Here is a 14,653-nt window from a genome sequence, read left to right on the forward strand (position 1 = left end):
GGGGGTGAGCGCTGGGTTCCTGGGTCTCTGAGAGAAGAGGCTAAGGATCCAGACTCCTGGGTCCTCTGAGCCCCCCCAAAAAACAAAGAAGCCAGCAAGCAGTTGAAGCAGCTCCGGGGGGAGGTGGTGGGGGAGACCTGGGCTCCTTAAGACCAGACTGGTTCTGTTTCACCCATTTCAGTTCCTGGCAACGGATTCTCACACACCCTCCCTTCCTGGGTTGTAACGATAAGGTCTCCCCTCCCCGCGGTCCTAGTCCCCCACTCACAGTGTCTGGTGGGGAAGGGTGTCATCAGTGGTTTGGTCAGTGGTTCAGAACCCGCCTTGCTGTCTCGGGTTCTGTAGCTCTCACCCTCGGAGCCTTGCTCAACACCAGAGGGCGGGGGGGCTTCCCGGAAGAGAGGACAGAGAGGCTTGGGGGTTCAGAGGTGGGGTTGGCACACGAGGCCAGGGTGTGAGTTCAATGAGGGGCGGGATGTGGCCACACGGGACAGTTGGGGGATGTGTCATGTTTTCCTGTGGGTGCTGCAAACTTCCGTTCTGGGAGAGGGGGGGCCCCCCACTCTAAGGTCTCCATGATGCCTGGAGCTGAAGGAGAAAGGAGCTGGAGACGTGGACACCAGGTCCGGAGGGAGGAAGGGGTGCGTGGGCAGGTGGCAGCGTATGCTCAGGGGCAGGCAGACGGTAGAGAATCACAATTGCAAACGTCTGTGGAGGAGAAAACACACCCACATCCTCCTCTGACGTGTGAGTTCACACAGCTCAGCTCTGAGCATGGCCAGCTTGAACATGAGGATCACAGTACCTGCATCAATAATTCCAGCTCCATGCCCTGACCGGTGTGGCTCAGTGGATAGAGCGTTGGCCTGCGGACTGAAGGGTCCCGGGTTCGATTCCGGTCAAGGGCATGTACCTTGGTTGCAGGCACATCCCCAGTAGGGGGCGTGCAGGAGGCGGCTGATCGATGTTTCTCTCTCATCGATGTTTCTAACTCTCTATCCCTCTCCCTTCCTGTCTATAAAAAATCAATAAAAAATATATATAAAAAAATAAATAAATAAAATAATTCCAGCTCCAACCCCAACCCAATTTCCCAAACCAGCTCTTAACCCATCCCGTCCCAGCCCATCTCTTAACCCCAGCTCCAATCCCTAATTTAACACCCTCCTTATCCCACAACCTAACCCCATTCTTATTGGCAAACCCAACCCCAAACTCACCCCATCCCCATCTACAAACCCAAACCCACCCTCATCCTGAGACTTAACCCTATCCTCATTGCCTTCCTCACACCAGAATGTTTCCAATCCCAGCACCAGCCCCAGTCCTACCTCCACTTCCTTTCTCATACTTACCCCCAACCCCTATAAATCACCTTCACCTTCACCCCATTTCATGTTCATCCCGTTTCCAAGTTCAAGGCTGCAACCCTGTTTCTCATCTCCCTAAGTCCCACCACTATCATTGACCAAAGAAAGCTTGACCTTGCCTAGTCCTGGGAGGAACCTCCTGTCTGCTAAGTCTCTGTGTACCTGGAGGCCTTGGGCCACACCAGATAGTTTATGCTATCAATGTGGGGGTGGGGTGATGGGGAGGTGTCTACTATATCAGTTTGACCCCTGGAGATGCTGGAAACTGAGGAACTAAGGCCAGCCATGGGGTGCTTCTTGCCTGACCTCCCATGAGAACCCTGGACACCAGGGTTTGGGTGAGCTGCTCCTGTTGGCAGGACTCTGTGGGTGTCCTCACGCATCACTGTTGGGAGAAGTAAGTGCTGTCCGTATGACTCCCCTGGCGGAGACAACTGGGACCCGGTGCCTGGTCTCACCTGGATGCCGCTCCTTCCTTTGCTGATGTTAAATTGTACCCTTTCGCTGTAATAACTTAACTGGTGAGTGCAAAAGTTTTCCTGAGCTCTGTAAGTCCTTCTAGCAACTCATTGAACCCAGGGGTGGCCTCCGGGACCCCTGAACTGTCGTGAGTGGAGGGGGATTAAGTCAGAGAGTTAGCAGGGCCAGAACGCATGGCATTTTGAATGACCTGGATAGACTTTAGTTTTGGGTTGTTTTTGTTTTTTTTTACCTGAGATCGGAGCCACTGGAGGGCTTAGAGCAGGAGTGACACGATTTATTTTTTGTTATCATCACCTGAAGATACTATTTTCCATTGATTTTTAGAGAAAGTGGAAGGGAATGAGGAGAGAAGGAGAGAGAAACATCGATGTGAGATAGACACTGTGCCTCGCCAGCACAGCCAAGGGTTCGGCGAGCCTGAGGGAGGGCTGGCGAAGGATGAAGAAAAGACGGACAAAAAGAATGAGCTGGGTCTAGGTCAGTGATGGCGAACCTATGACACGCGTGTCAGCACTGACACACGTAGCCATTTCTGATGACATGCGGCCCCATGCCGAGGATGAAACATTTGCTGCTCCTGAGGATGAAACATTTGTGAAATAATGTTTTTTCCTCAAAGTGACACACTACCCGAGTTATGCTGTTTTTTGGCGACGTTTGACACACCAAGCTCAAAAGGTTGCCCATCACTGGTCTAGGCGGATCTCTGTGCCTGGCTCAGACCACAGAACAGATCCAGACGGCAAGCTGAGACTTTATTTTATAGTCAGAGGTAAACAAGGTAGTGGTCACCATAGTTACAGTGTTCTTTGTGAGTTTCACTTGTTTTGGCAGCACTTGCTGCACCTCCTACAGCCCATTAGCTACCCAGGAAGGATCTAGGGAGTGTCATAAGGTCAAGCTTAATTATGCTAAGAGGCCTGTGCCTTCTATGCTGGGACTCGTTTTTGACTTTGCCAACAGGTCAGTCCGAGGCTTAACCCTATAACTGCTCCCTACAAGACACATTGATTATTTACCTCCTGCAATCCAGGTACTTGCCCTTTAACAAGAATTGACCTCATGCCCTAACCGGTTTGGCTCAGTGGATAGAGCGTCGGCCTATGGACTCAAGGGTCCCAGGTTTAATACCGGTCAAGGGCATGTACCTTGGTTGTGTGCACATCCCCAGTAGGAGGTGTGTAGGAGGCAAGCTGATCAATGTTTCTCTCTCATTGATGTTTCTAAATCTCTCTCCCTTCCTCTCTGTAAAAAAAATCAATAAAAAATATATATTTTTAGAAAGAAGGTGTGGCAATAAGCCAGGTGACAGACGACGGACAGAAGGGAGGTGGCTTGCATTAGGGTGATCATTGGTGAAGCAAGCGTCAAATTCCCAAACACATTTTAAAGGTAGAGCCAACGCCATTGGCTGATGAATCAGATGTGGAATGTTACAGAGAAAGCATCCGAGAAAGATCCCAACGTGCGTGCGTGCGTGTGTGGCTTGAGCAGCTGGATGAACATGGAGTTGTCGTTTACTAAGATGGGGAGACCATGGGAGGAGCAGGTGTGGGGTGTGAGAGGGACCGGGAACTCGGCGTCAGATATGTGAGGCGTGAGACGCCTCTTCTTTTCGAGCGGAACGGCTGAGTAAGGAGTTGGAGGTGTGAGTCTGCAGTCACCACATCACCGTTGCTAGAGTAAGCCCCTATAAATATGATTACTGGAATAAGCCTACTTAACGAGGCCTCAGTAAAGTAGGATTAGAGAAGGCCTCAATCGCCATTATTTTGGGATGAAGCCTCTATAAACATAGCATTATTGTGATGTGAGGAGGCCCCAGTAAATCTTATTTCTAGGGAGTCAGCCTCTATGAATATAGCCTAGACGGGTGATAAATATTACTGAAGTTGCCCTTGCTAAATAGTCCTATTATTTTATGATTGGCATCAGTACATGTCATGGTAATCAACATCAGTTTATTTGGGTGAATGAGTGGATGAAGACAAGGTCAAGCTCATGAATAGCGTGTGAAGAGGTGGGTGAAGGAGGTGAAGGGTCAGCGTTCTGGAGCCCATTGGGGAGGGGAGAGGACGTTGGGAGAGCCAACTGGAGATGGGGTGGGGCAGGCGGACAAGGAAGCTAGTTTGTTTTTTCCCACTGAGCTCTTTATTTATCCTACTAGAGGCCCGGTGCATGAAATTCATGCATGGGGTGGGGGTGTATGTCCCACAGCCCAGCCTGCACCCTCTCCAATCTGGGACCTCTCGAGAGATGTCTGACTGCCCATTTAGGCCCGATCCCTCTCACAATCCAGAACTGTTGGCTCCCAACCACTCGCCTGCCTGCCTGCCTGATTGCCCCTAACCACTTCTGCCTGCCAGCCTGATCACCCACTAACCACTCTCCTGCCAGCCTGATCGATGCCTAACTGCTCCCCTGCTAGCCCCATTGCCCCTAACTGCACTCCCCTGCTGGCCTGGTCTCCCCAACTTCCCTCCCCTGCAGGCCATCTTATGGTGGCCATCTTTGACCACATGGAGGCGGCCATCTTGTGTGTTGGAGTGATGCTCAATTTGCATATTACCTCTTTATTATATAGGATTATTCTACTGTGCTATTGTGATTTCTAATAAGAAATATATATTTGGTCTGGGTCCTGATTATGACAGCTCCTAAAAGCCCTGGAATTTCCCAAGTCATGAAAGCCATAAAGGTGCAAATGAGGTAACTTTTGGACCCCACTTAAGGATGGGGGAACCAACCATGTGATGAGAGGGTTGGAACTCTCCGTCCCAGCCCCTGACCTCTGGGGAGGAGAGAGGAGCCGGGATTTGAGTTCACACACCAATGGCCAGGGATTTAATCAATCACACGTGTGTCATGCAGCCTCCTCGGGGAGTTTCAGGGGTGGTGAACCCATGGAGACTTGTGGAGAGTGGTGACTTCAGAGAGGACATAGAAGCTCTGAGTCCCTTCCCCACACCTGGCCCTCTGCATCTCTTCCATCTGGCTGCTTCTGCGTTATGTCCTTCTATAATAAACTGGCAATGTAGCAAGTAACATGTTTCTGAGTTCTGTGAGCACCCCTAGGACATGAATAGACCCCCAAGGAGGGGGTCATGGGAACCTCCAACCTATCGCGGGTGGTCAGAAGCACGGGTGACATCCTGGACTGTGACTGGCCTCTGAAGTGGCGGGGGGGGGGGGGGGGGGGGGGCGGGGTGCAGTCTTTCAAAGCTGAGCCTTTAACCTGTGGGATCTGATAGTATCTCCAGGCAGATAATGTCCGAATTGAGTTCATTGTTTGGTGGCATGAGGGGAGAAGAAAAGATACACATTGGAATTGTTGTCAGAAGGGGACCTACACACCCGTTTCCTAGAAGTAGAATTGTCATCTCTGGGGGCTGCATGGTGGATCTCTGTCCCCATGTCTACAGAAACAGCAGGTTGGGCTGCCATCATACACCCCCCCAACCCCATCCACCACACTCACCCCCACCCCTCAGGGAGTCACCCTGTGGTGGTTTCACATCAGTTTTATTAGACTCCAAAAAATCGCTCTAATGGATATCCCATTTCTCAAACACCCCCCCCCCCCCCCCCCGCGGGTGGAGCCTTGAGTCTTCCCAGGTCCCTCCCACCAGGCCCCATTCTTTCTCCTTCCACGTGGGACTCAGGAGTCAGGCCCCCTCCCCCGACACCCAGAGTCCAGGACTGAGACCCCCTCATACCCCCAGGAACCAGGATTTCAGGCCTCTAGACCCGCCCCCTCCTCTTCAGTGACCTCATTTTAACTTCCCGATGAAGTTGGTGGACACGTCTGGGCTCAGCGGGGCGTGGACAGGCGCCGACATTCCTTCATCCGGTAGGCACACATGTAGAAAATTCCTGTGCGAGAAAAGGTCCCAATGGACGTCCCCCCACCCCCCACCCCCCGCCAAGCCCCCTGGGTGTCCACAGGATCTGGAGTCTGCCTTCCGTCTGGGTGCTGGGAGCCCATGGGAGACCCCCTATCTTCTCGCCCTGGGGAGTACGCTTGCTCATCCCAGACACTGCCCTCCCCACCCCCAAGCCCAGGTACCTGCAAAGAAGGTCATGAGCAGGGCCACCCAGCCCAGGATGTAAGACCAGGAAAAGCGCCAGTCCCCGAAACGGCGGCCGAAGAAGCTGACGGTGACTCCGGTGTAAATGGCCAAGGCCAGCAGGACAAAAATAGCTGGGGGAGAGGGTGGGGTGGACACAGGGATGAAGTTGGGCTTGGAGATGGGGGGTGGACGTGAGATTGAGGAAAGGGGTAGGGTAGGGTAGAGTAGGGTGGGTGAAGGGTGGCTGGGGATCTGGTGAGGACAGGGTTGAGTTGAAAGTGGGAGGACAGGTGGACAGGGAGTGGTGGGGCTGGGGTGGAGATGGGGCAGGGCTGTGCGATGTCATAGAGAATCTGACTGGTCTTTGTCTGTGGTTCCTGGGAGGACGCCACATCCTTGGAGCTTCCTGAGTTAGGCGTGTCTTTGCCATTGTGGAGCCTCTGGGATCACACCTGTTGTTGAGCTGGGATGACTCAGGATGGGAGCTGGTCACCAGAAAGACCAACCACCAGAACCGAAAGTTGAGGCTTTGAGCTGGTTGATATCGGCCCCTCTGGGGAGGGGGGTGGGGAGGAGGTTGAGTTCAATCACGTGGCCAGCGATTCAGTCACTGGATGCCAAGTGCTGGGAGCTTCCTGGTTGCTGAACAGAACACGTGGGTGTGCGGGGGGCGGGGGGTGGGGGAGGGCGGTCCCTCTCAGGCGTCTCCTTCTGCTTCTGTTTATTTGGCTCGTCTTGAGTTGATCCTTTATAACAGGGGTGGGAACCTGTGTTCTGGCAAGGGCCATTTGGGTATGTAAAACATCATTCGCAGGCCACACAAAATGATCAACCTAAAAAGTAGCCTGCTACCGAAAACTGGTTTGGCTCAGTGGATAGAGTGTCGGCCTTCGGACTGAAAGGTCCCAGGTTTGATTCCGGTCAAGGGCATGTACCTTGGTTGCGGGCACATCCCCAGTGGGGGGTGTGCAGGAGGCAGCTGGTCGATGTTTCTCTCTCATCGATGTTTCTAACTCTCTATCCCTCTCCCTTCCTCTCTGTAAAAAATCAATAAGATATATTTAAAAAAAAAAAAAAAAAAGTAGCCTGCTATGTTTGCTCAAACATGGAATTAACTCACCCCTAATGCCTTGGCAGGGCCAGACCAAGTGATTTCGGGGGCCTGATACGTATGACCCACGGGCCGAACGTTCCCCACCCCTTTATAATAAAACTGTAACTGTTAAGTATAGTGCTTTTCTGAGTTTTGGTGAGTTGCTCTAACAAGATTTTCAAACCCGAGTGGGTCCTGGAAACCGTCGACTTTGAAGCCAGTTGGTCACAAACACAGGTGGCTTGGGGGACCCCACTTGCAGCTGAAGGAGGGCCGGTCTTGTTGGGAACCGTGGCCTTAAACCTACGGAGTCTGGCGCTAATGCCAGAACTGTGTTGCCATGTCGGAAAAGGAGGAATTGGAAACAGCCTTGGTGTTGGCGTTGGTTGTGGGGTTGGGATGAGGGTGGGGATGGGGTTGAGAGTGAGGAGTCTGGGATGAGAGTGGTGTTGGGGGTGGGGATGGATTGGGGTTGGAGATGGGCAGGGAGTCGGGAGTAGGGAGAGGGAGAGGGTAGGGCGGGTCCACTCACTGGAGGCGAAAAACATGATGCCGGTGGAAAAAGGCCGGGAGAGGCGGGTGAAGGTGGGCTGCTGAGCGAAGGCCAGGATGCCCATGACGATGCCCGAGGTGGCACACAGGGAGGACAGGATCATGAAGGCCCGGGTGGCGTTCCAGTATGCTGTGGGAGCACCCGGCGGTCACTCCTGGGCCTCCCCTGCCCTCCGTGGGAAAGCTGCTACCTCTGAGAGCAGGACTGCCTTACCCCTCTCCATATCCCCGCCCGAGCTTCTCCTTCACCTCTTAGCAAGTGCCCTCCTTTCCACCTGGCAAACTCCTATCCATCCCTCAAAACCCAGCTCCCAAATCCCCTCCTCCAGGAAGCATCCCTTTGCCACTCAGGTATCATCCTCAGCCCCTGCTCTGGGTTGTGACTCTTTATCTGTCTCCCCCCTCCAGTCTGATTGCTGCCTGAGGACAGGGACTGGGTTGATTCTATGTCACGAATACCCCCAGCATAGATTTGGTTTGCACGGGGCCCGGAGAAATGGCTGCTGGGTAAGTGAGTGAATGAATGATGCTGACTCCCCGTATTGTCCTGCTGATCGTTCTTTATCCTCTCTCCCATTTTATGATTGGCATCAGTACATTGCATTGCCTTCATGCCACGTGCCCATATCTGAAAAAACCCCAATTATTTATTTTTAACTTGTTTATGATGTCTGTCTCTCTCCAGGGGATTCTCAGCTCTGTGAGGACCAAGGTCTTGCTTTCTCATTCACTGCTATATGCCCAGCACCTTGAGCCTGGCCTATGGCAGATGCTCAATAAGCATGTTGCAGGAAAGGGTGTTGAGCACTGGGGATCATTCTCTCTTCCCATAAATTGTATACTATGTAATATACTACATCATAGATAGAGATGTAGCATATTACATAATATATCATATATATACTATACATACATAATATATGTGTATAATATACATTGCAAGAGCCCTATACTGTAAGTACTATTCTTATCCCCATATTTATAATATACACTGAGTGGCCAGATTATTATGATCTCTGAATGCATAATAATCTGGCCACTCAGTGTGTGTGTGTGTGTGTGTGTGTGTGTGTGTGTGTATGTGTGTGTGTGTATATGTGTGTGTGTATATATATATATATATATATATATATATATATATATATATATTAGAGGCCCGGTGCATGAATTCGTGCATGGGTGGGGTCAGCCAGCCTGGCCAGGGGGAGGGGACATGGGCGGTTGGCTGGCCTGCCTTCTGGTCGAACTCCTGGTCAAGGGGACAATTTGCATATTAGCCTTTTATTATATAGGATATACACTGAGTGGCCAGATTATTATGCGTCCAGAGATCATAATAATCTGGCCACTCAGTGTATATTGTAATATATACATACATACACACACATACATATATACATAGAGTTATGTACATATATATTACACAGCCTGGCACATGGCTAGTATAGTACCTCATCCAGTATTTAGCAACTTTAGGGTCTATCTTGCTTTTGTATCCCCCAGTACCTAACAGTTTTTTTCCCCCAATTACAGTTGACAATCAGTATTATTTTATATTAGTTTGTGGTATACAACATAGCGGTTAGAGAATTATAGAATTTAAGAAGTAATCCCCCGATACTTCAGGTACCCGCTGGCACCCTACATAGTTACCACATTATTGCTGACTATATTCCCTACTAGAGACCCAATGCATGAAATTCATGCAAGAGTAGGCCTTCCTTCCCCCAGCTGCTGGCACTGGCTTCCCTCTGACAACCAGGACCCAGGCTTCCCTTTAGCCGCTGGCAGGCACCTGGGACACAAGCTTCCCTTGCAGACCCGGCTTCATCTGAAAGGTCTTCTGGAAGGACATCTTGTCTAATTAGCATATTATGCTTTTATTATTATAGATGCTGTACTTTACATCCCACACCTACTGTGTAGCTACCAACCTGTGCTTCTCAATCCCTTCACCTTGTCACCCCACCCCAGCCCCCTCCTTTGGGGTGACCATCCGTTTATTCTCTGTGTCTGAGTCTGTTTATGTTTTTTTTGTTCATTTATTTTCTCTTTTAGATTCCGCCTATACGTGAAATTGTATGGCACTTGTCTTTTCCTGACTTATGTCACTCAGCACATTAACATAGTTCTTGATCCATCGTCAATATTTAGAAAATGCTGTTCTGGCAGCCACAGCCCCACCTGCTGTACCCGACCTCGACTTGTGTAGGACACGTCCCCTCTCCCTACTGAACCCCTCAATCCATACGTGCTGCAACTGCGCTGGGGAGGAATACTGAAACCCCAGCCCTCCCCCTTCCCATGCTCAGTGACCTTGGCTTGACCCTTTCCTTCTCTGAGCCACAGGTTTCTCCATCTGCCGGACAGGAGGCCCGCCCTTGGGCCGTGAGGCTCTGCCCGACGGGCTCTGCCCCAAGCCCAGCCCAGCCCCGCCCGGAGCCTCACCGACGCTCTCCGTCTGCAGGTAGCACTTGTGGCCCAGGCAATACCGCCACAGGCCCTGGTGGGCAAAGGACCCCGACAGCCGGTACTGCATCCAGTGGTCCGTCGCTGTGGCCACCACCAGGAGGACAGTCCCCACCCAGGCACAGAAGAGGCCGCCGCCCATGAAGCTGTACATGGCGATCTGTGGGGAAGGGGAGAGATGGGGTCAGGAGCTGGGCCCCTGGGTCTGAGGGAGGAGGGGCTGGGGGCCTGGACTCCTGGGTCTGAGGGAGGAGGGGCTGGGGGCCTGGACTCCTGGGTCTGAGTGAGGAGGGGCTGGGGGCCTGGACTCCTGGGTCTGAGGGAGGAGGGGCTGGGGGCCTGGACTCCTGGGTCTGAGGGAGGAGGGGCTGGGGGCCTGGACTCCTGGGTCTGAGGGAGGAGGGGCTGGGGGCCTGGACTCCTGGGTCTGAGGGAGGAGGGGCTGGGGGCCTGGACTCCTGGGTCTGAGGGAGGAGGGGCTGGGGGCCTGGACCCCTGGGTCTGAGGGAGGAGGGGCTGGGGGCCTGGACTCCTGGGTCTGAGGGAGGAGGGGCTGGGGGCCTGGACTCCTGGGTCTGAGGGAGGAGGGGCTGGGGGCCTGGACTCCTGGGTCTGAGGGAGGAGGGGCTGGGGGCCTGGACTCCTGGGTCTGAGGGAGGAGGGGCTGGGGGCCTGGACTCCTGGGTCTGAGGGAGGAGGGGATGGGGGCCTGGACCCCTGGGTCTGAGGGAGGAGGGGCTGGGGGCCTGGACTCCTGGGTCTGAGTGAGGAGGGGCTGGGGGCCTGGACCCCTGGGTCTGAGGGAGGAGGGGCTGGGGGCCTGGACCCCTGGGTCTGAGGGAGGAGGGGCTGAGGAGCTAGACCCCTGGGTCTTGGGGGAGAAATATCCTGGGGGCCTGGATTTCCAGGTCCTAAGCCAGGAGGTGGTGTGGGCACTGGGGCACCAAAATCCCTGGGGGAAGAGGAGGCTGGGGCCCTGGACTCCTGGTCCCGGGTGTGAAGGGGACCAGGGCTGGAACCTCACCAGGCCCCGGGGGAAAGGAAGGAGCTGGAGAACTGGGTGCCTAGGCCGTGGGGAGGAGGGGCTGTGGGTCCCATGCCCGGTCCCTACCTGAGTGGCAGAGCCTGTCCTGAGCACTCCGTCTGCCTCGGCCCCGCTGTGCAGACTGAGCCGAGCCAGGCCGCTGGCCTCTCTGCTCCCCAGGCCCCCCAAATCCCTTAAGCCTCCCCACACAATGGCCCCACAGCCCAGCAGCTTCCAGCAGGCAGAAGTGCAACGGTGGCAGAGGCCCCAAGTGGAATTTGCTGAAGCGGGAATCCAGGCCTCCCTCCCTGCACCCCCCCCCCAGCCCCACTGGCCTCTCTCTGTGACCCTCAACGACCCTCCCCCCGTCACAGGCCTTGCTCACGGCACCCACCGGGTCGGCCTGAGCTGCGTAAGCACACACACAGACACAAGACATAGGGACACGCATCCATTTATTGTTCAACCGGGCTCCCCCGCCCACCCCACTCCCAAGGACGGGAAATGGGGTGGTGTCTGGGAATACTGGGCCTGGGGGGGATGCTTTGTGGATGAGGTCAGAGGGCATGTCACAGTTGGGGCCAGGACAGGAGGGAAGTTGAGGATGAGATGGGGTGGAAGATGGGCTGGGATTGGGGCTGAAGTTGAGGATGAAGGTAAGGACGGGGCTGGGTTGACCTGACGTAGGTGGGGGGTGAGGATGAAGAAGCTGGGAATGAGGCGGGTTCAGTGGAGATGGGGACAGAGACGGGAATGAAGGGGATTGGGAAGAGGGTACTGAGTGGGGGTGGGATGGGGTTGCAGAGGCCGGTGAATGGCTTTGGGATTGAGAACGGGGTCAGCGTCCGGATAGGGAATGAGCTGAGGGTTGTCGCTGTAGTTGGGAGCGGTGCTGGGATGGGGAGAGGCACTGGGTATGAGGTGCAAGGCTTGGGATGCTAAGTCAGGGCCAGGTTTCACCAGGGGATTCCCAGGGCCCCTGCTGAGGCCGTATTTTTTTTGTGGGGGAGAGGACGGGGTATCTCTGAGGTTCCCCTTGGGCTCCAGGACCCTCTTGGTGACCCTGAGTGGCCTCCAGATGCCAAGGTGCTGGGCCCTCCGGGTCCTAGTACTCAATGTCCCAGTCCTCAGCGGCAGGTGGCGTGGCCAGGGGTGGCTCCGGACCTCCCGCTTCCTTCCTCCCATCCTGGGTCGGCAGTGCTGGGGGTGATGACGGCATCGTGGGTGGGGTCCTGGGGCCAGCCCCGGAGTCCCCTGCCCAGACCGGCGTTGGCTGCTCAGACCTCCCAGGGCCCCGTCGCCTCAGCCCCCGGCCCGGGCCCCGGCCCCGGCCCCAGCCTGGCCTGCGGGGGACGTCCCAGTCCCCACCCCCCCTGAACGGCCTCTTGGCGGCGGGGGGCTGGGGGTCGGGAGCCGGGGGGTGGCAGGTGCAGGAGGGCAGGGACTGCTGGAGGTTATAGGCCCCCAGCAAGGCGCTGTGCAGGAGGTAGGAGAGGGCGTCCAGGCGGATGGGCACGGTGACAGAGGCCAGGCTCTCGGGGAGCCCCAGGTGTGCTGGGTCTGGGGTGCCCAGGAGTGGAGACAGCAGGGCTGGGAAGGGCACCGGGGACCAGGGCCCAGTCCCGGGCGGTGGCAGGTTGTTCCTGGAATGGCAAGAGGGACAGGTCAGCGGCTCCCACCGCCCGCACACCTTGCCCAGGCAGCCTGGCGGCCTCTGTGCCTCCAGGGGCCCATCTCCCCGTCTAACTTCTGCGTCCACCTTGGGCGCCCTCACCCTTCGTCCCACCCTCTCTCCTCCCACCCTCTCTCTGTTTCTCCTTTTGCAGAAAGACGGGCAGCTGGGCTGGCCCTTCAGCATCAGGGGGATGTCAGTTCCAGTCCAGGCTGCCCGCCAGGCTTGCTCTCAGGCCAAAGCACTTGCCCATGCTAACCTCGAGTTTTCCTACCGAAACGTGCCTTTTGGTGGTACCCAAGGTGCCTGAGAAACGGCTGGGTCTGGGACATGTTCAAGAAATGCAGGCAGTTATTATTATTACTATTTTTATTATTATTACTTCTCCAGTCCTATGGCTGTTCCTGGCATCTTCCATTCTCCTGGTTCATTCTCGAAATTTCTCTCTGTCCCAGGAATATCTGCTTCTAGCTCTCTCCCTAGCCCTAAGTATCTTGCTCAATTCTGTCACCAAGATCCTTCAAGGTTCTGTTTCTGGGCCGTGATACCGGAGACTTTTTTGTTTCTCTGATGCTCTGGGGGGATAGGGGGGGCGGTCAATTCACCTCCCCCGGATTTTCTCTGTCCCCTCCCCGCTCTGGGTCTGTCCTCCCCAGGGAGGTCTTGAGTCTCTCACCCGTCCCGGCCCGTCTCTTCCTTCTGCTGCTCCATCTGCACGGGGGTCCCTCGAGTCTCTTCTAGCACCTTCCGCTGGATTTCTCCAGGGCCGGGGAGGTGGGAGGGGTCCGGGGAGAAAGTGGGCGGGGCTTGCCAGAACGTGGGCGGGGCCGCATCTGTTTTATCCCGGCTGCGCCACAACACGTTTCCTATAGGTACTGCGAAGGTGTGGAACCAGGGCGAGGGCATCCAGAGGCGCAGGGGGCAGCTATTTCAGATGAGACGCTTAGGGAAGGCACCCGAGGGAACAGCAAATGCAAAGGTTCGAGGGTGGAATAGGCATAGTGTTGGAGGGACTGGGCCGGAGTGAGGGCTACAAGGAGAGGAGCGGGAACGTTCTATTTTTTTTTTTAATAAATGGTTGATTTTGGAATGTTTTTATATTTACAGAAAACTTACAAAGGTAATAGAGAGTTCCCATATACTCCTCACCTAGCTTCCCTAATGTCAGCGTGTCACACGGCTGTGTAGCACTTGTCCCGGTAACAGACCAACATGACTATGAACTAATTTTTACACTAATGTTCTTTGTCTTTTTTTTTTCTGTTCCAGGGTCCTGTAGTGAACCCCTTTCAACGTCCCGCGTGGTTCAGGGTTCAGGTTCAGGGTTCGGGCTCTGGAGGAGGCCGCACGCAAATGAAAGAGACGAGAAAATATTAATTTGGGAATATTGGCCAGGCGGGAGCCCAACTCGAGGGGAAGGACTCCACCCCGCTCTGGCCTTGCTATCCCTTTTATTAAGACTATGTGATACACCCATAGCCCTTAGGCAGGCAATTCCAATAATAGCCAATTAGCAAGAATTTACATAAAACTAGAAGGTGGAAGTTTCTTTAGCTACCATTGTCTCTGAGAAATCCCAGATACTAACTTTCACTTTCTGAGTTCGCTAGAATCCAGGCCTTTCGCTGGATAATGCCGGTGACGCCAAAATGATGCAGAATTGGTACCTGCCCTGCAAGGGCTCTCTCGGTCTTGAGGGGTGGGGTGCAGACACAGAGATGGACAAGTAACATTGCAGGGTGACCAGAGCCAGGACCCAGGGAGGAACGGGAGCAGGGAGTGCCCTAAGCAGGGAAAACAGTGTTGCCCGCAGGCAAAGGGTGGAGGGTGATGTCAGGGAAGTGGTTTTAGAGAAGGTGGCGGCCAGGTGGCTGGAATCTAAAGATTTTTTTCAAGGAAGGCTTTTGCCCAGCCGGCGGT

General features: G+C 54.6%; 2 protein-coding genes across 2 annotated transcripts; both read right to left on the reverse strand.

Annotated features, from left to right (window-relative positions):
• Positions 1-5,664: 5,664 nt before the first annotated feature.
• Positions 5,665-10,191, reverse strand: LIM2 (lens intrinsic membrane protein 2; the record flags this gene model as incomplete). Its single annotated transcript, XM_079800644.1, has 4 exons — positions 5,665-5,726; positions 5,920-6,054; positions 7,549-7,698; positions 10,017-10,191. 4 exons carry the CDS (start codon positions 10,189-10,191, stop codon positions 5,665-5,667), a joined length of 522 nt encoding a protein of 173 aa, XP_079656770.1.
• A 1,975-nt stretch (positions 10,192-12,166) lies between these two features.
• Positions 12,167-13,509, reverse strand: LOC307116564 (piRNA-mediated silencing protein C19orf84; the record flags this gene model as incomplete). The annotated part of the gene is made up of 2 exons (XM_079800643.1): positions 13,410-13,509; positions 12,167-12,704 (listed from the first exon to the last, which is right to left on the reverse strand). The coding sequence occupies exons 1-2, from the start codon at positions 13,442-13,444 to the stop codon at positions 12,167-12,169; spliced, it is 573 nt and encodes a 190-aa protein (XP_079656769.1). The 5' UTR covers positions 13,445-13,509.
• Positions 13,510-14,653: the final 1,144 nt, after the last annotated feature.

Source organism: Cnephaeus nilssonii (assembly GCF_951640355.1).
Source record: "Cnephaeus nilssonii genome assembly, chromosome: 20".
NCBI classification, from domain to species: domain Eukaryota; kingdom Metazoa; phylum Chordata; class Mammalia; order Chiroptera; family Vespertilionidae; genus Cnephaeus; species Cnephaeus nilssonii.